This window comes from Microchirus variegatus, assembly GCF_963457635.1.
Source record: "Microchirus variegatus genome assembly, chromosome: 7".
NCBI classification, from domain to species: Eukaryota; Metazoa; Chordata; class Actinopteri; order Pleuronectiformes; family Soleidae; genus Microchirus; species Microchirus variegatus.
Window position 1 is genome coordinate 13,455,083 of NC_139808.1, and position 27,292 is coordinate 13,482,374.

The following is a 27,292-nucleotide window of genomic DNA, read 5'->3' on the forward strand; positions in this document are numbered from 1 at the left end:
TTCAAAAAACAAACAAACAAAAGAACATCAAAAACAGAAAACAAAATCATAATTAAAAACCTGCCTGTTTTCAACCAGATAAACAGGCAGGAGTGAGACAAAAACGAGAGAGAGAATTGGATGATATGGGAAACCAGGTCTGGATGTAGGTCAGTGGATGCAGCCTGGGGAGGCTCAGACACAAAGACAGCACTGGTTCAGACGGATAAACACGTCTGTCCGTCTGTCTGCTTTCAACAGGCTTTCTACATTACTAAGTATTGTTGTTTGGAGAGAATGAGACCTAGTGAGTAATCCATAATGCTAAGAGACAAAGATATGAGGATGAGTGCCATGTTAAAGACTGTGCACTGCTACATGCAAAAGTGCTCTATTTTTTTTATTGTTTTTTTTTACTTTATCCAAAAGCACCAGTGCTGCTTCAGCTTAGTTAGGTTTACCAGTAGCTGACAGTTTGTAGTAGTAAGTGCCCGCTGGCTCAACAGAGACAATCCAGCTTTGTAAAACTTTAGTTTCAGTCTCTTTGAATAAAGCACCAGCAGATTAACAAGTAAAATGTTCAGATGGAAGAACAAGTGATAAAAGACACTGCACGACACCGTGCGGTCTAACTTTCCAAAGATAATTCCTGTTATTTCTTACTTTTCTTTTCTTTTTTTTGGCATTTTACAGTTCCGATACATTTTATGTAACTTCCGTAAGAGCACAATGTCTGTTTCTCGATTTCCACTAACACAAGTGCACTTGAGAACAGCTTAATGACTTGAGAATGGGGTAGACTGGGACTCAGAATCCCAGACCATAATCAGTCGGACACGTCGATCAATCGGTTTGATCGCAGACTAACTATGCTACAATCAAACTCACATAAGAGACGAGAAACCTCATTGGAAACACAGTTGAATAGCTTAATGCACTGATTCAAAATGTTCTTTGATTAAAAAAACATCTACAGATAAAGGCTACAAGCTGTACATGTTATCTTTGTCCTTAATGTTCAGTATATTATATTGAGTATGCTAATACAGATGATTGCGTAGACGTTTAACTTCCTTTCCAGCTGCTATAACCATAAAAAAAACGTGTTTACAGTAACTGCAACAGTGAATAAGAACGAGCAGCGCTTTTTCAACCACAATGCATTTCTGAGACGTTGCGCCAAAGTATAAAATATAGACCAAGTAGCTTCCAAGGCCGTAAAACATCGGCTGCACAATGATTTTCAAAAAGATTTTCGTTAGAACAAACAGCTTATTGACTGTCACGCACCGAGGTTGTTATTATTATTCATGCTCTCACAGGGCCAAAACTGGGATTTCAGGTTTGGCAACCCCAGCTCACAATCACAGTTAAAAAAAAGAGCAGTCACATTGTAACATTAAAACAGAAAAAGACCAACTTACGTGTCGGGATAAAGACGAAGGCATTGATAAACATTAGGGCAAACTGGGACTGAGCAAAGGCATATGGTTCATAACGGGGAGGATTAGAGTCGGACGAAAGGCCAGGTTTGGGTTAATGCAACATTAAAGGCTCGACTGAACTGTTATCGCAGCCACAAGCTTAGTTAAAGCTATACGTACCTTTCTTGCATTTTTCTTTTATAATTTTAAATTATAAAACGTAAGATAAACCCACCAGGTTTTGAAACTCATCATTACTTAATTCTCATATTATTGTGATAAAAGTATGACCAATTAAAATATTCGGACCGAATAAAATAATTGGTCGAGCTACCTGAAAGCACGTATCGCTCTGCAGTTAGTGTGCTCGACAAGCAGCGTGTGTCGCCGGGATCTCCTCCCAAAGCACAGTATAGCCTCTGCAGTCCCAGCCTACAGTCAGAGCAGACCACTCCGCCTGCAGGCTGCTAATGAATTTTTACCGAGTGCCCGAGAGACATGCAAGAAAGGTAAGTATAGCTTGGATCAATGTCTCAGCATTCGCTCTCAATATCAAGAGCAATGCTATTCGTTCAGAGTGAACTGAGACTCTGACAAACAAAGTATTTAAACAATACTTTTGCCACTTTAGTAACAATTTCACCCCGCGCGGAAGGCCGTCACACTCGGTGTGAACTGTGTCCATTACGTGCTGTAAATGAGACACTCAAAGAGTTACATTTCACTTTTAACAAAATGTTGGGACGCTTCATCCATGTGGACCCTGACCTTTGAGAGTGAAGGCTAAAATGCAAGAGTTGAAAGGAGATAATGTGATTATAGATGCTCCCATTACTGTCACCATACCAAACTAACTCCTGGTAGCTTAATAACAGGAGCAGTAGTGCAAGTCGAGGCTGCAAAAGGTGCCTCTCTTTTCGACTGTCTCCTGTTATGGTTTTTATGAATGTGTGTGTGAAGGCCAGGAAATCCACTTCTAGCTGAGTTTTTTTCCTGAGGTGGCTGTTAGCTCAGTATAAGACAAGCTGCTTAAATGTAACACTTGAAAGGTCGACAGCAGGGAGCAATGAAAGTATGGAAACAACAAGGGTGAAAACAGGAGCCAGCTCTCAATGTTTTTCTTAAAAGTTCAGCTCATCAAAGCACCGTAAATCCTGAGGGAGACCCCCCCCAGCCCCACTCTGGCCACAGCCAGCCTCGGTGGGACAGGGTGTGGGCAGGGTTTTAGGCCAGCTTAAGGTGTCACACGGTGGTCCTGATGATCCTGCTGTGGACCTTGGTGTGTTTGGATAAGTGGTCGCTGCGGGCGAACTTCTTCTCGCACAGCGAGCACTCGTACGGCTTGATGCCGGAGTGAGAGCGGCGGTGACGGGAGAGCTCGTCAGATCGGGAGAACCTGGTGATACAAGAGCAGATGGATGGTGTCAGGAACATTAACATGTGCCCTGAGAGATATGATCACAAATGAACAGCGTTGGGTTCGACTGTAAACATCAAAATAGCAATATGGCCTCGCAGGAGGCGCATTATTTCCTAAAGCCAAAATGTGTATAATAAATATAACCATTTTAGATTAAGTTTTGTCCTGACCTACGGCATAAGCTAGAGTCTGAAGTCTGAAGACAAAGATAAGTGAAAGATAAAATGACATTTCAGTTATATCGAAATTTTTTGAAAACTTTATTTACTGTAGAAAACTTTAAGGAGCTATTTATTTGTTTAAGTTTTCATTTAACTTAAGACATGCTGCTCAGCCTGGGAAAGTCCTGCACGTTTTGTTATAATTAAAAAACCTTTAACATGTTGCTTATCTGAAAAGCCGTTTAATAAACATATGCTTAAAGGCATTTAAACGAAGTTAAGTGTTGGTGTTTGTGAATGAATATCGGCCTCCTTTGGTCTCCTTAGTGATATATCGTCATCCTTGCAGTAAACACTTCCTGCCAGTTTCACTCGCCAGAGAAGCAGAGAAAGCTACCATCTTCGTTCAATACATAGAATTTATGCACTTTGTTCTCCATGTTGTGAATAAACGGTGAAATCCTGCACTTTTAACTTTTCACGGACGTTTTGTTTTCTTCAGTTAGACAGATATTGCGATACATCGCAATATGATTGTCTTGCAATACATTGATTATCACAGAGTCATTGCATCATGATATTTAGAGCTGAAACAATTAATCACTTGTTAATCAATTACCAAATGAATCGTCAACTATTTTGATAATCGATTTGAAGCTTTTTTCATTATTAAAACAAGATTTCTGATTGTTTCAGCTTCTTAAATGTGAATATTTTTTTCTTTGCTCCATATAACAAAGAAATCATTAAAACTGAATCATTTTGGTTTGTGGGATTATTCAAGATTCGTATCGTATCCTACGGTGTGGTACCCTGTGATTCCCACCCCCTCATGCCACATACCTCCAGTCACAGTCAGGCCAGCTGCACGTGTAGGGCTTCTCTCCTGTGTGTCGTCTGAAGTGAGCTTTCAGGTGGCTGCTTTTGGTGTACATCTTCCCGCAGCCCGGGTGTGAGCACTTATGGACCCTCTCTGTAGGTGGCACTCTGGTCACCCGGGGAGCCATGGCCTTCAACAAACCTCCGCTCTGGGCCCCGACCCCAGTCAGACTCAAAATCTCTACAGCTTTCATTTTGATGGGCAGAGGGGCGATTTTTACATACTTCTGGTCAGCTGACTTCACGTCTCCGCTGCTCAGGGATAAAATGGTGGTTGGAGAGGAGGGCACCTGCGGGGTCAGAAGGGTGAGATTTTGTGCCGTCGCACCCTGGAGCCCCATGACTAGGTGAGTGAGCCAAATGCCATTTTGGGCTCCGGGTGGAGAGCCTGCTGGGGTCTGAGGCTGGGTCACAGGTAGGGGCTGGAGCTGGAGAACCAGTGGAGCACTTAAAAGCATTGAGGGGGATACGCTGGATGGTGAGGAGGTTACCTGGGTAGTAGGGGAAGGGACTCTTGGGCTGGGACTGTTTTGCTCATAGTGAGGGGGGCTTGGGCTAGAAGTGCAATGGGAGGCACTCATCCCTGGGTCACTACAAGTGTCTGAGGAGGAGGCTGGGGGTGCAGTAGAAGATGAGGAGTCACTGGAGCTGCACGAGAGAGGGGTGGCTTCCTCTTTTGTGACCATTAGTTCTTCTTTGACCAGTTCCATCTTTTCCTTTAAGAACTCCTCTATGTCCTCCAGGGTCGGGGAGAAAGGCGATGAGGGTTGAAAAGGGAATTCTGGCAGCTTAGACTCCTGACTCACAGGCATCTCGATTTCTGCAGCTCCTAGAAAGACATGCAGGCGTGCTCTGTCGTCTTCGTCGTCATCCTCATCGTCGTCTTCTTCCTCTCCATGACTGGAGCCGTGCATCGCCCCCAAGTCCCCGGCGTCTGGGCTGTCGCAGGAGGCCACACTAGCTTCCTCGCTGCAGGCTGCGTCTCCAAGGCCGAGGGAGAACAGACTGCTGCTGCTGCTACTGCTGCTGCTGTCCCTGAACAGGTCATTGTCCAAACTCAGCGTTCTGCTGCTGAGAGACACCATTGATCCAGGACAAATGGGTAAGAGAGAATGTCGAGGAAACCTGACCCGGAAGAGCAATCCCAAGACCTGGAAACGCATCAGTGAGACAGGATTTATTACTCAGAAATAAAATTCGGACTTTTTTTTATGTCTTGGCCACTTGGCAATGAATTCGAATTAAAACACTTGAGCATCGCACGTGAAACACAGTCATAAGAATCAATGCCACACTGTAAACATAAGCTTAACTTCTGTATGGCAGAAAGCAAACAGTTAAACGGAGAAAACCTTTACCCCCAAACTAATGTCAAACATTGAAAACAGTAATATACCACAAAGTACACATTTGTACACAAATCCATGAGTCCCATTTAAACTCTTCCGAAAGGTCAGAGTTGACAAGTTATGATATTTTTTACAGGTGTTTTGAAAAATGGCACAGCCTACACTCATAGAAATAAATGTACTAAGTAGAACCATATAAGGTTCTTCGGCTTGTCCTCATAGGAGAACCCTTTTTGGCTCCAGGTGGAACCTTTGTAGAAATGTTCCCTCCCTCCCTCCAAAAGGGTTCCACCAAGAACCTTTTTAAAAGCCTTTATTCAGGAAAGGGGTTTCAAAGGGTTCTCTGGATCAAAATGGTTCTTACTGGAACCATTAGTGTTACCAAGAACCCTTGAAAAACCCTTTCTTCGGGAAAGGGGTTTTTCAGAAGCAAATGGTTCCAGGTAGAACCTCAGCCCTTGTAGAAGGACCCTTTTGGAACCCTTATTTCTAAGACTGTACAGAAGACTCATCTGCACTACACCTCTGAGCTGAATGAGGTAGTTTGTTCATTTCATCCACAACAGTCACAGTCTCGCTCACAAAATAATGCTCCATTGAACAGCCACAGACACAAGAACTGGATTAAAAATGCCCAGTTAAAAGACAAAAAAGGCCACGGCTTAAGCTTGCCAAACCATCACCTGTGAGGTCAACTAGTACGAGGATGCATATGTGAAGCGACCTCGTGAAACACAAAATCTCAGGTAGAGAACAGACTGCAGCGAAAGTTAGTCTCATAACAAAATAATGAAGACGAAGCTCAGAAGTAGATTAGTAGTATTATGTACATTCATCAAACATACACTATACATCTGTTAAGTATTTAATTCAGGTGTTTCAATCAGGCTTTGGGCTCGGCCTCTTTTATCTCAGCGTACCAAGACTTTTTGGACAATTCTATGCTTCCAACTTTTATGGCAAGAGCTTGAGGAAGACTCTTTTCTATTCCAATATGACTGTGTCCCAGTGCACACAAAGCAAGAACTGTAAAGTTTGGTGTGGAAGAACTTGACTAGCTTGACCTCAAACAGAATGAGTCCCATAGAAAGTCTTCCAAGAAGAGTGGAAGCTGTTATAGCTGCAAAAGGGGGGGGGGGCCTGTTTGTTTAAAGGTGCCATATGTAAAAATTTGGCCAAAAACAGTTACTACATTCAAATTCAAAATACCAAGGTCTTTTAGGTTTCGTTTTCTGATGTAACTGGCAACCCGTGGTTGCTCGTCAGCTGAGACTCTACTGGCTGCAATGATTGGTAGACGGCGGTAGGTGGCGCCACATGCCAAAACATGATTTCAAAACATAAACATGATTTGCAGTCTGCAAAATGTTTTTTTAATGCAAATATCTTGGATGTACTGTTGTTGTTGGTGAGTTCAGTTTGTTATATGAACATTATTCCTGAGTCTCTGTGACATATTAGGAGGATTTTATGGCCAGTTGCTTAAGATTTATTACATAATGCACCTTTAATGGTCAAGTGTCCAAATACTTTTGTCCATATAGTGTATATCTCTCTTAAAGTATTACTATTACAAAATAATATTAAAGAAATAGTCAGAACCCTTATATTATTTTCCACAGTGGTTTGCCATATTTAAAAAGTGTGACACACACTGTGAAAGGCAATTCTCTGATTACGCACATGTGGAGGATGAACACAGTTGGGACTTTAAAAAAACAAGGCGGACCCCATGGAGTTTTTTTTCTCGGACCCTTATCAGGTCCCCGGACCCAAATTAGAAACCGGAGCCGAAAGTGACACCGCTGCAGAGAGGTGAGCTGGTCAAGATCGCCTCAGCTCCTCTTATGTAAAGGCTGTGTGTGTGTTTGTTGCTGCTGTCAGACGCTCGGGCACATGTTGCAGCAGGGCCTCGCACTTCACACGGAGCGCGGACGAGGCGCCGCATAAACACGACGGCCCCACACTGATAATATGGCGAGGAAAGGTAACCGTGGTGGTTGGGGGGGATAATCGCCACAGCACAAGACAAGTCGAGCCGCTGGACTGCACCGGACAGGAAGCTACGAGCCTCGAATTCAGCTGGGCGAAAGAAAAAAAAAACTGCTCTATTTTTACTCCTCGCTGTGTCCCGAGGAACCGAAGCAGGAGGATCCGCGACGTTTGGCTCGACCTACCGTGTGTAGCTCGGCTGCGTCTCGGTCACTCGGCGCGGGGAAGCAGCGCCGTCGATGGTGCTCCGTGTTTTCGGGATTCCTTCTCCCCTCCGTCGTGTTATTGTCGTGGCACGCTCACTCGTCCCCGTCCTTGCCACGGGTCCATGTTGGCATTCCTTCTCCCAGCGTCACGTGACCGCATCGCTGCACAACTCGGGAGGCACGGGTCTAATTCCGCGCGTCTGATTGGCCGAGCGCGGCGGAGGCTCGCCCTAAAAGAGGAGCTGTGATTGGCTGCCGCCCGATAAATTCTGACTGCCATGTGTTTATGGAGGGACCGCTGCTGCTGCTGCTGCTGCGGCCTGGAGACTTTGTAGCAGGAGACAATGTGGTCTATTGATGGTGGCGCTCACGAGGGATCGGTGAAATAATGGAGGCAAAATCTGGAACAACTTACAGATTTGATTTCGGTCATTCATTGAAAACAAGTGTTGTAATGTAACGGAGTACACATGCTTTGTTACTGTACTTCAAGTACAACATTCATGTATCTGTACTTGACTTTGTTACTTGTATTCTTAGCAACTTACTCCACAACATTTCCCATCTTTGTTATTACCAAATACAATCTGAAGAAGAAGAAGAGTTGGTCGTTGTCTATTTATATTCCCAGAACATTACACTTTGATTGCAGGAACGTTCCTTGAAGGTTTCCCCTACGTTCCTCTGTGGTTGATATGGAACATTTTCCTTCCCCTAACCTTAGTTTTTGGTTGACCATTTGATTCTCAGAATGTTCCCCTAACGTAACTTTGTCACAACCTTCGTATAACCTTCATAGAGTTTGTTCTCTCGAAATAAAGCAGAGGTCTGGTGAGTCACTTTTCTGGTTTTAATAACATTTTGACATTCAGAGGAGCCCAAAGAGGAAGTTTGCAGGAATATTAAATCTGGGCAAGCATGTGATAGTCTTCAGAGAATCCGATTTAAGATGTTTCTTCTGAAGCATAAGCAGTAGAGTAAAAATTGTCCACTTTCTTGTTGTTTTTCTGTCAAGACTAAAAACAAATCCTGGATCGCACTCTCATTAATCTAGCAGAATAGGAAGTATTACAGAGGAATTTGTTTCTGTCCTGGGTTCAATTGTCAATTTTATTCTGAATAATTTCAATGTACATGTAATTGTGTGTACAGATATAAATATACATGTGTTATGTGTATGCATGCAAATTTTATTTCTACCTTGGTCTTTGTCTTTTATGCCTTTCACTTTTATAAAGGCAGCACAACTTAAACTTGGTTTAGGAGTAGAACCCTAACCCTAACCCCAGCTCTTGAGTCTACTGACTGCAGGTGGTTGTGTGGCCAGTTATGAAAGGTTTATTTTTACCCAGAGATGTTAAAATCCGACGCTAGAAAAACATATATATATGTAAAGTCACGAGCTGATCTTCCAGAGGCCACATTACTGAGCATATGGATGAGAAGACTGCAGCATAATGCAGCACAAAAGGAGCATCAAGACTCCACAGTGGTTTCTTAGCAACTGTACACAGCAGGATATCGCTCCCCATCACTCCCTAAACACAAGCAACCAAGAAAAAAAACAAAACACAAAGTAATTTACTGTACACGGACGTGGATTTTTTTTTATATTCCTTTTGTCCGTATTCTCGTGTGTGTATGATAACATGTCACATTTCCTTCACAATTTCCCTAATGTAAGGCGTGTAAGAGCAGCAGCAGCAGCAGCACACTGTCACTCACGATGCACGTCCTCCACACACTGTCAGCACATCACAGGCTCTCAGTAACAATGTCAGTGGAGGTCGGCGGGAGCTGTGGAGGAGTGTGCAGGAGGTGGACACATTTTATTCCATGCTTTATTCCTGCTATTAGTTTTAGGAGCCCTTTAAGGAGCATTAGAATCAATATCCTGCTAAAGATGCTTTAATGTTAACATTATCATCATTACCTTTTATTCTCACTTTTATGTATTTTTTTAATAACTTGTTTTACGATTTATTTCAAGCCTGTTTAGCAGCTATGGTTGTTTTTAACGTGCCATATAAATACATGTTGACTTTTCTTTGGCTTACAACATCCTCTTCTAACGCAATTATATCACTAACACAATTAAAGATTGTGGTCGTCTCCAGGAACAAAGACTCACGCACACATTGTATTTTCAACTTATTTTACTGCAGTTGCTGTTTCTATTCATGTATGTGCACGTTTGAGCCACTGACCTTTTTATTATGCTTTACAGTGACGACAATATTGAAAATTCTGAGCTCTATTTGCGGAATATTTTCAGTTTTTAGTTAAAGGTGCCATATGTAAGAATGTGGCCAAAAACGATTACTACATTCAAATTCAAAATACCGAGGTCTTTTAGGTTTCATTTTCTGACGTAACTGGCAACCCGTGGTTGCTCAGACTGAGACTCTACTGACTGCAATGATTGGTAGATGGCGGTAGGTGGCACCACATGCCAAAACATGATTTCAAAACATAAACATGATTTGCAGTCTGCAAGATTTTTTTAATGCAACTATTGCGCCTGTACTGTTGTTGGTGAGTTCAGTTTGTTATATGAACATTATTCAGGAGTCTCTGTGACATATTAGGAGGATTTTACGGCCAGTTGTTTTAGATTTATTACATAATGCACCTTTAAATGGTATTTTTTCAGCTTCGAGTGACAAATATGAGTTAAAAAGGAAGTGCCATCGCCTATGGTCATAGTTTACGCTGTGACAGTTTTTGTTTAAATAGCTTTGTGTCCATCTTCTATAAAAGTACATTTGAAATTTATGTTTTAATGACATTTCTTTCTTTGGATAGATTTAAATACAAAACTTGATAAGTGTTTTTTTCACATGTTGTTGTGTTTTAATCCAATTTCATTAAATGAGATATATTAATTTTTTAACTGTTATACTCCTTGTTTTGTTAATGCAACTGCTGCCTAGTGACATGATCCATCTCTTTATATTTTAATGGAGAGTATCAATGTTAGAGTCTCTCTCTCTCTCTCTCTCTCTCTCTCTCTCTCTCTCTCTCTCTCTCTCTCTATCTCACACACATACAAATTTTGCCTTGGATATTTTGTAAGTTTGACAGGTTTTTCTTTCAGCACGTGCTGAAACATTAGTATGTTTGCAGTCTGATTATCCTGTCAAGAAACTGCCTGGAGTACCACAGAATGTTACTGGCGCACACACTGCCCCAGAGTGGCAGACGCTGATTACTGCAGATCATTTAATACCACCACCATATTGTTAACCAGTTCTCCAGTCGCCACCCAAACAGCACACAGAGCTCAACGCCACAAAACAAGTAGTTAAATCCGTATAAAAAGTAGGTTGCCTTTATTAGAAGCTGGGAAACCAAAACAGTATCAACATCATCGTTATTAATACTTTTTTTGTTGTTGTAAGACCACAATATTGCCATTGCAATCACCAGTATCATCATTGCTTCGCACTTTTTCCACAACATGCAAAAGATTCAAGAGTTCAGCGTTCCTTTTTCCACACTACTGACAAAAAAAGCTCCTCCACTTGGTCTCCAGTAAGAATCACAACTTGGCTTACATTTTTACATTGCCAGTATAACTGAAGCAAGATAGAAAAATGAAACATCCAAAAACATTGAAAACAGAGGAAATTGTAAAATGGATGACATAGGAGAAATTCATAGCCTTATGCCATGTGCCTCCTGTGGGATGATGGCAAGGGCCGTCATTCGAAGCCCTCAGTGCTGTGAACTACGACACACGATCTGATCCCACTGCAGAGCTCTCAGAGCTTCACATTAGTATAAACACATTTTATTTTTCTCCCCCCAGTTTTTGTCTTATATGTATCCAATTGTCTCAAACTGACATTAAGGACCGGGTGCCAATTTGGGACCTGAATATAGAAAAAGAAAACGATTACGAGCTAATGACAGTTAAAGAACAATCAAATGTGCTTCTGAACCAGAGACCAGGTTCAAATGAGTCCTGTACTCATCCAGGACTGCAGATTACTGTTGCAATCTTGGGACCAATCAGAATTTCTCCTGACAAACACCAAATAAATAAGGTTTCATTCCCAAGACCATAATAGCAACTTTTTTTCCTGCTTTTGTTTTTGCTTTGACATCAAACACTACTTGTCGCAAAAAAGTCTCACAAGTGCTGCACCTGATCTCTGAATCACTAGTTTTGAGATCATTTATGGCTTTGGATGGTCTGCTGATCATACAAATTGTTGTGTTCTGAGCCCAGTTTGTTGTTTGTAGCAAAGACCTAAAACATGAGGACAGATTACATTCTCAGGCCTCCAGTGATATCAGAGCCACGACTGAAAAACTTAACTCAATTCAAATTAAGGCATTAATAGACAAATGAACACCAGATTCATAGCGAGCTGCCCCACTTCATCATTTTAAACGTTCCTGAACCTCAGTTGCTGTACAAGTCTGCATTTAAAAAATGTATCAGCTTGTGAAACACCAATGTGAGCAACAAAGAGTTGGAATAAACAAATTGACATGGATACCAACAGTAACCATTAAGCTGATGAAGAGAGGGGACAGAGAAAGAAAGGATTCAAGGGAGGAATAATCAGGAAGGGATGGCTGGTCCAACCATCACACAGAACAGATTGGATAGGGTCGACTTTTTTCTTTAAAATCAAGATACATTTTATTTCTTTTCTTAAAAAACAAACATTACAAAAAAAATCTGAATAGAGAATTAGAACAATGAACCAACAGGAGCAAAAAAAAAAAAAAAAACAACATTCATTTTTTAACTCTCAAAACGGTAAATGAAAACAGGGAACATCTCTTCTTGCATTAAAAAAAAAAAAAGATATGGGGTTGCCTGGCACAACAGGTTGAATGAGAGGATGCTGGAGCCATGCAGGGAAGGGGGAGGGGGGGTTAGTGTGTGGTGAGGTGTGGGTCGATTCACGCAGCATGGTGTATGATTAGAAAGCCTAAGATAACAACAAAAACCGTTTCACAGAGGCAGCCAATGGACCGAGAGAGGAGCAAAGCCACACCCTCTTACAGAAAGTAACCCACAGGCATACAGAGTTAAACAAGTACATAAAAAAACACACACGCACACATGTTAGCGTGATATGGTGTGATAGTGGCAGCAGCGACCCACCACTCGGACACCAACACACCTCAGGCTGTTTGATCTAACAAGCAGCCGCTACAAGTGGAATACTTATCAAAATAATGCGCTTCACTTCCCCACACAGCAGCCACACAAGAGTTCACGGCATGGAATCATCTGAAAGAGGTGGGTGATATTTAGATAAAATCAAAAATTGCTGCTGTGACTGAAAGAACAGGTTTAAAAGTTTTTTTTTCTTTCGTTTTTTTTTGTTTAAAAAAAAAAGAAGAAAAAAAAAGCTAACGATAATAACTGAAGTTGTCCTGTTAAAACATGCTCCTGGTTTAAAAGCAACAAGTACCAGAGAGAGGAAAAGCTTCAGCCCCGTGTGTGTTGGCTTCGTAAATACAGCGCTTAAGTTGTTGACACCGAGGAGCTCTGAAAAAATACTCCCAGTATTCTGAAAAGTCAAGAAGGAAAAAGTAGTGTGGCCAGTCATTACAGATCACTGATGATCCATATAAAACCCGGGGGGAAATAAAAGGAAAAAAACAAACCCACACTGGTGAACTTGTGAGTTCACACTCAGGACGGATGCTAACAAGGATGTAGCTCTTGGAAAGGTAAAATAAAAACTCAGATTTACACTGAAATGCTGAAAAAAAAGGAAAGCGAGGCTGAACGTCGACAGTAAAGCTCCTCTTATATGATCACATGAGCACAATGTCGGGGGGTAAGGGAGGCGGGCAAACTAGAAAAAGCACACCAAGTCCAAACCATTGAGCCAGGCCACCGGGAGGAAAATAACAACAAAAAAACAAAACAAAAGAGAAGAGAGGGAGAGAGAGACATGGAGGATGGGCTTCAAACATGTACCATCTTCTAGTCTTCTCCAGAGGGCGCCTCCTCTTCTGAGCCATCCTCCTCCTCCTCGTCTTCCTCCTCTTCATCTCCTCCTGCGGCCTCCTTTGTCGTTTTGGGGGCAGGGGAGGTCTCTTTCTTCTCGGCCTCCTCTTCTTCCTCCTCCAGGGGACTCTCGGGCTCCTCCTCCTCTTCCTCCTCTTTGGGTGAGCTCTTCTCCACGGCCTTGGTGCTGGGACGGCCCTTCCCTTTTCCTTTCATCGGGCTGGGTGTCACTGCAGAAGGAAAGATGATGGTTTGGTCTTTTTTTGGTGGAAACTTGATTTTGATGGTGTTTATAGCCCAATTCCTTAATTCCTGAATGTACAAAAGCCTTGTTTTGATATGAACTAAGATGCTAGTCTTAGTCTACTTAGTCCTAAAGTTGAATTCTCAAGTTGAATCGTCTGAATCTTTGTCATTTTAGCGTAGGTTTAATAAAAAAGAAGTTAATATAGAAAATCTATCATATAATAATTGCATGGTCTCAGGAGGAGTTTTTGCTTAATGACGTTTACATTTCAAGCCGTTTCCATCTCACAGCAATTTGAGTAGATGTCTCACCTGTGGCCTTTAATCGGGGTTTGGGGCTTTTCTTCTCTTTCTTTTCCGGCCGTCCCCGTCGAATCACCTTCTTGCTCCTCTTCTTGGAGTGACCGTAGTCACTGTCATCATCATCCTCCACCGTGAAGTCCTCATCACTGCCAGACTCATCAGCTGCACACACGGAAAAGGGGACACCAAAGTATTATTTTGCTCTGCATATGGATAACTTAACTTTTCTTAGAACTCTTCTTATTTATAATTGCAGGGTAGGGCTGAACAATGCACCAAAATTATATAGAAATCGCAATACGGCCTACTGCAATTTTCAAATCGCAGGAGGAGAGATATTTGTTAAAGCCAAAATGCGTCAAAATATAATTTTAGATTCATTATACACATCTTACTTAACAAACCGAAGAGAACATGTTTGCTTCTTACAGATCTGCACGAATATCTTTAAATACGTTTTTCAAATGAAAATGAGTAAAGAAAAAAAAACACCATTCCCTCGGATATCGCAAATCATACCAGCATCGCAATTATTGTCAAAAGAATCGCTTTTAGATTCAATGCAGAGTAACACACAATATATGGCTCGCAATAGTAACATTAGTATTAGTATTATATTGTACATATGATAAAAGTTTGTTTTGGTATATTAGGTATTATACTATGTTCCATTATAGGTGTAACAGTCCAGTTCTTTCCTCCTTCAAAGTTCTGAGGAATAATATTGAAAACAAACAGCACTAGTCAACTGGCTGACAGCTTGCTTAAGATTTACAGTATAAGTACAGTGTTTGGTGCAGGTGGACTCTGCATCAGTGGACAGATCAGAGGTACATACGGTCCGGGTAGGGTTCCTCTTGGTCTTCATGCTCTTCGTCCTCGCTGCCTCCGTCGCCCAGCAAGATCTCCCTCTGTTTGGACACAGCCTTGGAAGCCGCCTGACGCACTGTACGCTTTCGACTCACTTCCCGCTCGTCATCGCTGTCTTCTGCAACAAGACACAAGGGGGCATAATTCATTTACTACAATGCATCACCACCATAAAAAAAAGGTTATCTGAAAATCAACATTTGTTATGTTGTTATTGAGAACAATTATACTGATAACAATTATTGTTTTATTGTGCAGCCCCGACCATCACCTAAACCCAAGAGTTTACTTTATTAAGTCCATTAAGTGCAAGGTTATTACGTGTAATAAAGCATTACTTTCAAGTTGTTTAAAAAATTAAATTAAATAAAATCCGGTGTCTGTACCACTGCTGACATTGCTATGACATGATGAGACCATGACAGAAACACCTGATGAAGAAATGTTTCTGATGTTTTGAGTGAAAGAATAAAGAAAATTAAACCCAGAGAAACGTTTACAGTACACAAAAAAAACAGGGCAGAGTGTCGTCTTATTGCACATGGACAGATTTCATATTTAATCATCCTAAACATTATGGTTATATAACTAGAATTGTTTCTAGAGAGACGAGGTCAGTGCCTGTGTAATTACTCTTGGTGCCAGAAGTGGAATGGGGAAGAACCCATGCTGCAGGTGAAAGATTTATGTTTGCTACTATATTTAAAACAAAATAACATTGTTGTGTCATATTGTTAATTAATTAATCACAAAAAATTGAAATGTCATCAGTTTTTATTAGCCATGCCCAGCAGACGAAGTGACTGACTGACTTGAGTCCTAAAGATCTAGGAGCCATGTTGTCATGGGCAACAGCCCTGCAATATTCTACCAAAGAACATTGGTGCAGAGGGAGGAGCCAGACTGGAGACAGCGGGGAGCTCAGCAAGCACTTGGTGGTTGAGCCTTGACCGATGGGTACCAGTGGGGCACAACCCAAAAATAAATATTAAGATGGGTATATGCAGAGTGGGACAGTATGATAACCTTAAGTCACCACTTTCGGTCTTCATATTTATGAAAACATAGCTGAATGTTCACACCAGGCCAGAGGTGTTATTCAACGTCACACACCACCAGAGTCAAGACTGGGCAATATGGCTTAGAAATGATCTCTATATTTTAAGGTTATGTCCCTATATACGACATATTGTGATTATAAATCTACACTCAGGTTGTTTCTATGGGCACATGAAACTTTTTCTTTTTAATCAAAAAGGAGAGTGACAAATACTAAGATCTGTATCATATCACATGATATTAAATATAATTATTACCCTTCATTTCAGATAACACCTGGTTTATTTCTTTGGCTTTTTACCATTAAATGGAGGATATTTACATGCGTTAGAAACACAATTGCCCATAAAAAACTAGAAACTGTATTCGTTATAAAATAATAATAATAATAGTACATATATAATAATATAATACACATGATTATTACCAATGTAACAGCCTTTAAAACCAGTAAATATCAGACCATATCACAATATGATGATATGCAAAATCTAAGACTCATCTCCTGCCACTATAAAGATATATTGATATATTACCCAGCTCTATTTGGAGTGGTAGCTGGTCAATAAAGTGCAATCAAAATGAACAATTCTGTTCATGTGGTCAGAATGAACTACATTCTGATTAATAATGCAACACCTCGTATTACAATAAACTGCTAGAATTTGTCTCATTACAGAGTAAAATAAATAGACCACAGTCTCCACCGGACAACCTACATAAAAAAAAAATAAAAATTCATATGGGGCATAAAAGGTTCGATGAAATGCTAAAGTAGGTTGTGTTATGCTGGTGGTGGCTGATGTGGCCTGAAAACTCTGGAGATACAAGGCATTTTACAATTGACTTTCACACATGCATGTGTGGTACTCTCTCCTGGACCCAGACTAAGATGTGTAAAATTGATGCACACCCAAGCGGATCAAATAACTCCTGAAGCAGGTTGGCCATTAATCGGTCCACTTTAAATGGCCACAAAAAACCTCCACGAGATGCATTACTCTTTTAATTTATGTGCCGGTAATGAACTTAATGAAGTTCAGTGTAAATTAAATCTGACAGTGTTCGAGACTCACACATTCAATCTCCCCTCTCCCTTCTTCAACGTCAGCTGTCATTTCAGCTAGGACGGTGGCTGCGGTTGGAAAAGTTCATCCTGTCATTATTAGAGTTCCATATGTTGTAATTGTTGCGTTTACACGGCCATGGTGGCAGGAAAAGCTTCTTCAAAAATGCTAGTGCTAGTTTGTCTGCACACTTTAAATCCATGGAGACTGAGCAATGCAACACAGAAGTTGAAAGACTGAATATATCTGAGACTCATAACGCCCCGTTCCACAAGTACGAAATCCAGGGAAGAGATCCAGACGTGCAGTATGATGTTGAGGAAAGATGAGAAGGTGAGCGCATTAGGACATAGGGAAAAATCATTTGTGTGTTAAGAGAATCCAACTGCACTTAACCTACTGTATACTAAGATATGAGGCAACTGCAGTCTGCTGAACTACAATGGCCTGAAGATGGACTGCAAAAATTGACACTGTGTCAAAGCAATGTTGACGAGCACAAAATTGGGATCAATATTTTCCACATTGGGAATATCCTATTCTGTGTTTACTGATAGAAGATAAAAATGATTATTATTAAAAAAAACAAAAACTGTACTGTGCTATTATTCGTAAGTTTCATATACATTTCATTGAAAGCTCAATTTGACTCAAAACACCTTCTTCCTTTGTGGTCTTTATTTATTTATCAAGTGACAGCATCTGTGGCCAAAGTTAAATTAAAATCGTGAAAACAAATTGATCACAAAAACCTGGACAGCTGAGCAGCTGCTCTTAGACATGACGAGATCACAGTAAAAAAGAAAAAAAAAAGAAAAAAGGTGATCAAGCCTTTTCTGTGGCGGCTCCTAAGCTGTGGAACAGCCTTGCTGTACATGCGAGAGCTGCCAAGAACAATTAAAATATCTCTTACTGGTTGAGCAAGATACCTTGGTTTTATTATGCAAGCGCCGATTGTTTTGAATTCACTTAATAAAATGTTTTGATTGCTTACCTCGGCATATACTTGTGGTTTTCTTTTCATTTTATTTGTATCGTCTGTGCAGAACTTTGGTCAACTAAGGTGCTTTCTTAAATGTGCTACTGAAATAAACTTCACTTACTTTATCAAATTTGACAGTTTGACTGTAGCCTGCAACTCTTATCCATCCCATACACCCCTAGTGTTTGTTTGATTGTCCACTCCTTATCACATAATATACAACAGTTTGTTGGGCTGTTGAAAACAATTGCTCCTGTGATGCATCACGATGTGAACACGGACAGTTCCGCACCGACGCAGTTACAGCACATTATCGACTACAGCCATGTTGCGCTGCTTGTAGGGCTCAGCAATAAGTCAATAACAAAATGTATTGCAACATAATTTTCTTGATTATCAACCTAATCAAATCTATATATATATATATATATATATATATATTGATATAATGACACAACACATGATTGCTTTGAATGTTTGAGCATGATTAACTCGAAGTTTTTCACATTAACTGATATTATCGACTGATTTCAAATTGTTTATCATTTGTCCTGTCCCCCAGCCCTGATTGCTCATTGACTATCCAGTTGAACACTTAAAGTATTAGCTTTGTTTAAGGGGACAAAGCATTACAATTTCATGTGTAAAGATAAGGATAAAATACACTGTGAAGCATCGTGGAATTGATTTGACTTAATAGTAGGGCTGTCAAAAGATTAACATTTTTAATCAGATTAATCACAGGGTAGCTGTGGATTAATCACGATTAATCACGATTAATCACGATTAATTACCATTCGTAAATATGCCGAAAAAAAATCTAATTTTCTATTTATATTGTTGTAGGAACGGAGAGATCAATAAAGTATGTGATTATAAATGTAAAGAACAATAAAATACTGTAAATAACTTGTAAAAACCTATACAAACTTAGTAAAAAATAAACATTACATTGTAAAAAAATAAAAACCCACATTATAAAACAATATAAATAGAAAAAATAAAATGCTGTAAATAACCTTTAAAAAAAAACTATACATTGCACTGTAAATAACTCACATTATAAACAAAATATGAAGTATAGAAGTTAAATAGTTTTCTTGTGGTACTAAACCCACAGCAGGAGAAGCACTGCTTCTACTAGTTAGCATTAGCGTCAGCTTAGACAGTGACTGTTAATGTTATAATTATATCATTATCTGAAATGGATTCAAATTAACGATAGACAATACTATCAGCACAACAATGGTATTGGTATCAGCCTGTGTTGGTGTATCAAATATATTATCAGATATCGGCAAACAATGACTAAAACAGCTACCTCTTTGACGTCGTCGCTACCACCCTGTACGCCAATTGTTTATGCTCATTTATTTTTCACAACACAACATCCAACCACGTATAAATGTAGATGGACATTAAAAAACGCAGCATATACTGTACATTTACTTCACAATTTCAAGGGGAATTGACCCTGAACGTAAACACATACATGCCATTAAGTAGAAGGAAGACACTGGACTCACCTGCAGGCCGTTTTCTCTTTGGCCCCCTCTTGCTGGGCTTCTCAACCTTGGCTTTCTTTCCCTTTTTCCCTTTTTTTTCTTCATAGTCACTTCCTCCATCTTCATCTTCTTCCTCTCCAAATTCATTGTCTTCATCACTGCCAAAGTCCTCTGCTGCAATAAATTGGAGGGAAGTGAGTGAGACACACCGCAATAATCAGGGTCCAGCAGAGCCAATCTTCACATCTATATCAGAAAACACAGAGACTTACCTGCTGAATCATTTTTAGGTTTAGAGACCTTTTCATCAGAGTCCTCACTGGAAGAAAGAAAGAAATTTAACTTAGCAAATGGGGAGAGAGAGAAGCCAGGATGAAGGCACATATATCGGCATTTATTTGTAAGTTATGTTCCAGGTATTAAAATTGAGATACGTTACAACTTAAAAGATGGCCTCGATTGTAATGGAACACCAAATTCTTGGATGAGCAAATAAACGGATAGACTTGAATAAGATTTAAATGAATACTAAATGGGTCGTGTTGCTTTTTTAGATGCATTATCATTTAGCTACATTTGCCTCTTCCACTTTACTTTAGGAGAGGTTGCAGTCTGCTCTACTTTCGTCATTTCTTACCCGATACTGGTACCGATGCCGGAGACTAGAAAAGCACCTGGAGAGCATAAACCTCTGCGAACACAGCTCCCCCCCACCCCACGGATCACACCCACATTTCTTTTAAAAAAATCCATCCGTGACTTTTCGAGTTATGTTGCTGTCTGTCTGTTTTAAACGGACAGACAGACAGAGGTCAATAAGAATCCTTATCCAATTAAGTGGACTGTGGTACAACCCTGGAAACAGGACAACCAGTGCAAATGAAGACACAGCAAATACAAGCCACTATACAATTAGCCATTTATTTCAAAGCACAGCAGATATTGTGATATTGTCAGAGCATTACCCCATTTTAGTTTTGAAAATATGGAGATTAATTACAGATTAATTATAACTGCTGGCACCAATAACAGTACCAGCACCAGATGCCAGCGGAGATAATATCTTTTAGATCCTTATTAAAGTTTCTGGCGTTCACATTTTCCCTCTGACAATGATTTTAGTAAATCACACATTGACCCCATGATGAACTGAGAGAAGATCATCTCTGTGCTGAGCTTAGTTCGCTCCAACAGTTTGCCCACCGACTCTGCTCTGTTGGACACGACACCGCCACACTGTCCTCTTCACCCCCACAGATGGATTTGATCAACTACCAATATTTATGTTCTACCTCATAAAAGCTGTCTTCTATCTCATCTTTAATCTTCTTAAGTCTTGTTGCAGCTAAAGGTGTCTTGTGGCCGCATGACAGATTATTTAAATTTGTTGATGCAGAATTTAACTTTTGACATGTTTTAAACCTGTTCAATTTAAACACCACCTCTGGCAAACAATGTTACTTAACACACTACTCAAAGTGCTGGGGCAGAGGATCCATTTCCCTCAGTGTATACGCCAACTGCTTTCTAAATAGCGAAGTCGAATTAAGGCGAAAAGGGTGTTATTATCACAATATCGACTGTCTGGCTGCAAGTTATACAGCATATTACACAGCTTGCAAACAAAGCTTTCATTTAAATGCCATTTAATTTATTATGAAAATTGCTTTCTTGTGGTAAAATAATTACATGGTGTTTGAACTGCTAACATTGTTAGCAACATAGCAACAGTCTATGTCCTCAAAGTAAATACATTTTCATTTATTCAAAAAGGGGGCTTGTCAGGGATATATCGCACCGATACCAGAAAGTAGAACAAAAAACCAGCAGAAGTAAACAATGACTATGACACTGATTGGGTGTAAAGATAAAGCTAAGTAATGTTAGCAAGCCTTGATATCAGCACACAATCATCCTAAATGGATATAAATGAGACGGACCCTGGTAGCAGAGCAGCATGTGTTCAGTGTGAAGTTGATTTGAAAGCAATTAAATACCAGCCAAAACCCTGGTTCATGGTGTGTTGGGGTACCGATTTCTACCATTTCGGCTCTGGAGCCATACAAGTCTGCTCTGTGCTCCTTGACTGCAGTATTTGAGCTAAAAGCATGAAAGGTCACACTGACTTAGTCCAAGCTAATGGCAGAAAAATGACTAACTCTGACAAATTACACATTGGTAAAATGACTGGATCTCAGCACATTAACACAGACGAGGCTCTCTGTATAAATGCATGACCAACCAGCTAATCGACAAAGTCATCAACTGGCACTGTATTTATTTACCTCTGTGCCACATATGCAAATATGCTGCATGTGTCTGTGCACTCAGGAAGACATCCAGACAAATTACATCAAAACATGCTATGGGAAAATATGTTAATATCAGCCACCACCAGGCGCTCACCTGTCATCCTGCGAGTTCTTTGAACGCTTGTGCTTGGGCTCACGAGGGGCTGCGCGCACCTTCTTAGGCTTACTGTCATCATACTCCTCATCTACAGAAAAAGAGCAAAGAATTCAGTCAAATACCAAAACTTTTTTTTGTACATAGTCACTTTTTTGACTATTCTTTGATTCGAAATGGTGATTTCAGGTGCTCTTCAGTCTGTGATCTACTGAACTCAACCAACTGCATCAAATTATAGTGGCGATGGAGAATAAGAGTCATTAATGTGAATATTCAAAAGCATTAGATTTAGCCTGCAAGCATAGTATTACTGAACAAGAGACCATGTTCTTGTTTTGAGAATCAGTGAAAATCCATTTTTCAAACTAGACACCAAAAAACAAAAACAAAAGCTTCTCAGACCTGAAACTCAGGCTATACATATCTTTAAGTGAGTGTAGAGAAAATACAGACCCTTCTCTTCACACATTACATATGTTAGAAAATAGCATCCAAGAATTTGTATAAGAAGAAAAAAAACAGAACTGTGAAGTCTAATAATAAAGGCTCTAATGTGGTGTAAACATCATAGCCATACTGTAGTGGTAACCATGTTGCTACTGAGTTGTTACTATGGCAGCCAATGGAAACAGGTGATGTCTGGACATACATCTGATAACTAACAAATTAATGGTGTAGTCTTTATTCAGTCGTAAAAGTAGAATTAAGAAACAAATCTGATTTGTCTGTAGTCTGTAGTACTTGGATTTAAGTTACCTGCTCCATGACTGGCATCTGTACAGCTACCATACTGACAGACAGACCAAGTTTACAGCAGTTTTTTATTTATTCATCCATTTTTACACATTTTATGTTTTCGGATATCAAGCAGCACTACAGGCGTTGTAATACTAGTTAAAATAGGCGCCAATATCAGTGTACTCTACCAGAGTAGCAGAAACAGTGTATGGCAATACTGGATTTATATGGTATTTGCAAAGTGACAAATTGGTTTAGTCAAATATGTCAGTAATATAAGCAACACAAGTATTTTTGCATGCATTTAATTATTACACGTGTGATACTATCAGTGTCGTATGATAGTAACATAATATGTAATCACAGACGATTGTTGAGTAACATAATATTTTTGTACTAGTGATGTATGAAGTGATAGCAACACAATATTTGATGAATTCACTCCTGTTAACTCAGGCAGATGCGACACCTCACTTACCTGCATCAGATTCGTTGAATTGTGAGTAGTTCACCACTTTCCTGTTCCTGTGAAGAAGAACAAAAAGTACATAAGATTACATTCACAACTAAACTGCATTATTGGAACATGTCATGGCACCTTGACGGTGGGGCCACAGGTTATGAAGTTATTATATGTGATGTCCAACAATTCAACAGACAGAACATGGTCAGCTGTATATTAACTTCTGAATTGTTTTATTTGGTTTGAGAGGCCACAGGCAACAACCAACTGGGGAAACTGAAGCGGACACTGATCTACCTTCTACCGTTTCCACAGCTAATTTGGCAAAGTGTGCACAGTAAGCCTCAGATGACAGCAGTCAACTATAGTTCAGGTAACACACACCTTGAGAAATCTACATAACAAAAGACACAGTGCTAGCTAGTGCTTTTGAAAACGGAAAGAAAAAACACACTCTTCATATAATCTACTTACTCAAGCAAAGTTATACTGAAAAACTGACATACTAACTGTTAATAATGCCACACTGGAGTATTGTCGTGTGCGGTGGTGGTGCCAAACAGTGCCAAACCTTTGGAAGTACTTGGATTACAACAACAAGCGCTCGCGCACACACCTCAGAAATGAATAAAGGCAGCCAATGACACGTCTTCCCAGCATTCCATACATCAACGTTCACATCCCAGAGATGTCAGGGAGAGCAACATACTATTTCCCCACTCACTCAGTTATAACGAGTCACCAAACTGGGGACAGGATGCCAGTGTATTGGGAGACAAAATAAAATAAAGCTAATCTCAAACATGGGTCAGGGTCTGACTCATGGCTCAATCACCCTAGGGCAGTACAAAAGCCAGGTGTGATTAACCGTTCACTGGTATGTCCAAAAAACAACCGCATTGTTCTCACATTAGTTATAAGAGTTGCTGGCACCTGTTGTGTAATGACATGGCATGAGCATACCCAGTCTCTGTCAATTGCGTTGGAGGAATTCCACCCATCGCTTCACTGTCAAAACATTCACAAAATGAATTGTCCTTGCAGTCAGCCAGACTTAATTATTTTCAGCTTATAGGGCAGAGGTTCTCCATTTTACTCTGTGTACCTGCCGCATGGCGCAGCAGGAGCCCCCTGCCCCCACTGGGGTAATGGGGAGACCCCTACATTAATTCAACAGTAATTAAATGTTTTTCCCTGCATTTAGCATTGGAAAATAACTTAAATAAATCTTGATAAGTTCTTCTAGAGACTTGCTTGTGTTGGATCGATTTATACAAGTCCATTCAAATCAAATGGATAGGTGGGTGACAAATGATGAAAGTTCACAGCAGATTCACACATTATACTAGAGAGCACAACAACATGTGAACAGCACTGCAGAGAATATTCTTGGGGCTGTAAAGGTTAGTCGATTATTGAAATTGTAATTTTGATAACTTGATTAATCAATTAATAATGGTTTGTGGACAAAAAAAAATCAGATTTGGGAAACACCAACCAACACTGTCTGTAAAGGGTATCGTCAGTAGTTAGCTGAAGGCAACTGGACTTGCTTGAGTTAAGTTTGAAGATGTGTCGCCTATTATACAAGAAACTTCCCCTTTTTTTATTTTATTAATAATAAATAACTAAATAAATAGATGGTGACTATCGGCACCCGCTGGTAAGGAAAGCATATACTTCTCATGCAGGCACAAATCACACATCCTGGTCAGTAAATAGCTGTAGTTGATGCAGTTGAGTGCAACTTCTTTGACAAGAGTCTATACTGGCTGCCAGTGCATACAGAAATTTTGAAAATGCCGCTCGTCATAGACTAGAAATTGCACAATATAATTTTTTTGGTATCACAAACTTGAGCATTTGCCGATATTCATATCAGTCCAGAACATTTTAGACCATTTGAATCTACGAAAATATTAACAGCATATTTGTGCTCGCCATACAGGGGAAATAAACAGCCCATAATGTGACTCGGCTAAAATGAAGTTGCTGATTGTTATTTACATATTGACAGACTGTGCACAGTGAAGCATGCAATATATATATATATATATATATTTCTTTTCATTTTGGATTTTCAGAGTGTATCGAACTTTTTTATCTGTACAATATCCGATCCAGTGATTTTGATCAATATCGGACCCAGTATCATATCAGCGCATCCTGACCAGCAACACCAATGAGTAATAATCTCCATTAATAAGACAATTTACATTTGTTGGTCTTACATCCCACCACTGCGAAATCTGCTTGTGTTTCAGTCCATTTCGGATCAAGCACAATAAATGGCCGCCATGTTTGTTGTTGCCCGCAACCTGTTACTCTGCACTGCCCTCTAGAGGAAGTATTGCGTTAACAACCATACCAACGCGAAAGACAAACATAAAAAGTGCAAAGGGGCCTTTAGTGGTTGGCCAACCATATGTGTGTTGTGTCCTGAGCTTAAATCCTAAATACATAGATTGCCATATTTTATCATACCTTAACTGTTTGTTTTGTTAACTGATGAGACAACATGTAATAATGTCGATTAATATCGTTAAATTAGATAAATTTCACCGTGGGGAAAAAATCGCGAGATTTCAAATATCAATTCCACGATACATTTAAATGTATCGAATCGTTCATAATTAAGTCAGAGGGCAGTTTAATGTAGATAAAATGGCCTAAACCGCCTCGTGTGTTATAAATGGGGAGGGGTGAGTTTTTGTAGTACTCCGCCTTCCTTTAACAACAGCATACAGTGTTCATTTACTGCCAGGGCTAAACATATAGTCCGCTCTTTCGTCGTTGTTCTTTAACGGTTGTTCCGACAATTACAAAGCGTCCTGAATTTAATAAAGCGCAATGAATTGTAACGTAGACAACAGCACGTCGTGCTTGGTCTACGCGGTAACAGGATCAAATCCCGAGGCCGACAACCACCTCCTCCTCCTCCGGTCGTTTTTTCCCCCCCGTTCAGTGTGTGTGTATGTGGGGGGGTGTACTAACGTTTTCGAGCTTCCTCTGGATGAATGGGTGGCCATATTCTCAGTCAAAGAGAGAATACTGTGGCCAGGCCTGGTAGAAGTGAGTCGTAAAAACGTACCTCCTTAAATCAAACCGACTAATTTTCCGCCTGGCCTATACAAAGCAGCCAACAATGCACATCGTGGATCCATTTAAAAGCGTAACAGACACGACACGGCGGCGGCGGGCTGCACGTATCTCCACAAGACATGGCGAACAGTCCCCACCGCTGGGATCCATGTTAGAAAGAGAGGGTGCACACACACGGCAGAGGAGACACACTCACACACGGACACGTTCCCATTATTTTTTCATGAAATAAACACATTCCCGAGCCCATTCAACACAACGCGGACGAGACGTGCACGTTAACTGCGACGCATGCCAGCACGGTGTCGTTATTAACGTGCGGGGAGCACAGGACACATTTAGCCCACCTACCTCACTGGTCTTGACATTTTGCAGGAATACTGTAGAGGTTAAGGATGGGGGGAAGAAAAAAAAAAGCACAGGGGGGGAAGAAATATCGGTTCCCGCTCTGCAAAACACCGAGGGGAGCGAGCCTGGTGCACAACTCCACCGTCCGAACGAGCGCGTGAAAATAAAAAGACGACAGCGACTTTGTCCTCCAAACGCAAATATTCTTAAATTTTTTCCCTTCAGCTACTCAAAATGGTGAATAAAACAAACTGAAACTGCAGCCTGTGTGCAACCAAACCTACGGCTTAGAGGGGCGGGTCCTCCACGGCTGGCCCCGCCTCCAACGTGGCTCTGAGAGGAGCATCTCGGTTCCCCGCCGCTGCTATTGGCTGATTTGAACGACATGTTCGATTTTCATTGGACGCCTCGGGTGCTCGTCAAAAGAACTTTTAGCATGCAGTCGCCCGCCTCTGGCAGCAAGTTCGGTTGAGGTCGCACTGTTGAGAAAACAAAAAGAGGCCCTCAGGTTGGATGCAAACACTCAATTCAACGAGGGTCCCAAAAGATCACAAGGCAATATTGCAATTACACAAAACTGTGTGCACACGTGTTATACATACACGACAAAAGAGTTCGTGTATTTATGGAAGCTGAAATCTTGACTGTCGTGTTTCTGACACTGAGAATAGCCCTCTACTGTTTCACCTGGCTACTACTGCAGCATGAGACACAGGCAGCAAGCACTTGCATCAGAGGCAGATATACAGCTGAAAAGCCTATAACATTACAATTACATGTTGTAATGTTGTTTATTTATGTGATATA

At 40.5% G+C, this 27,292-nt stretch overlaps 2 protein-coding genes across 4 annotated transcripts; both read right to left on the reverse strand.

Annotated features, from left to right (window-relative positions):
* Positions 1–8,287, reverse strand: LOC310930148 (Krueppel-like factor 15). Its single transcript, XM_083893076.1, has 3 exons — positions 7,390–8,287; positions 3,828–5,014; positions 1–2,799 (listed from the first exon to the last, which is right to left on the reverse strand). The coding sequence occupies exons 2-3, from the start codon at positions 4,946–4,948 to the stop codon at positions 2,646–2,648; spliced, it is 1,275 nt and encodes a 424-aa protein (XP_083749202.1). The 5' UTR covers positions 4,949–5,014; positions 7,390–8,287; the 3' UTR covers positions 1–2,645.
* Positions 8,288–12,051: 3,764 nt separating this feature from the next.
* Positions 12,052–26,748, reverse strand: nucks1a (nuclear casein kinase and cyclin-dependent kinase substrate 1a). 3 transcript variants are annotated; one of them, XM_083892221.1, is made up of 8 exons: positions 26,489–26,748; positions 23,051–23,097; positions 21,832–21,922; positions 19,698–19,744; positions 19,447–19,599; positions 14,781–14,930; positions 13,952–14,104; positions 12,052–13,623 (listed from the first exon to the last, which is right to left on the reverse strand). In XM_083892221.1, the coding sequence occupies exons 1-8, from the start codon at positions 26,503–26,505 to the stop codon at positions 13,370–13,372; spliced, it is 912 nt and encodes a 303-aa protein (XP_083748347.1). In that variant the 5' UTR covers positions 26,506–26,748; the 3' UTR covers positions 12,052–13,369. The 3 variants fall into 3 exon arrangements, with proteins under 3 accessions (XP_083748347.1, XP_083748346.1, XP_083748345.1); XM_083892220.1 differs by lacking the exon at positions 26,489–26,748 and adding an exon at positions 26,030–26,319 and having other exon boundaries at positions 14,781–14,927; XM_083892219.1 differs by lacking the exon at positions 26,489–26,748 and adding an exon at positions 26,030–26,319.
* Between the last annotated feature and the right edge of the window lie 544 nt (positions 26,749–27,292).

Bases quoted from the DNA above. Each gene is read 5' to 3' on its own strand.
- LOC310930148 (XM_083893076.1), bottom strand. From the start codon at position 4,948: ATGGTGTCTCTCAGCAGCAGAACGCTGAGTTTGGACAATGACCTGTTC. The intron at 2,800-3,827 runs GTATGTGGCATG...TTGTATCACCAG, and splicing joins TGGCCTGACTGTGACTGGAG to GTTCTCCCGATCTGACGAGC.
- nucks1a (XM_083892219.1), bottom strand. From the start codon at position 26,064: ATGGCCACCCATTCATCCAGAGGAAGCTCGAAAAC. The intron at 21,923-23,050 runs GTAAGTGAGGTG...CTTTTTCTGTAG, and splicing joins ATTCAACGAATCTGATGCAG to ATGAGGAGTATGATGACAGT. The intron at 19,600-19,697 runs GTAAGTCTCTGT...AATTTATTGCAG, and splicing joins ACCTAAAAATGATTCAGCAG to CAGAGGACTTTGGCAGTGAT.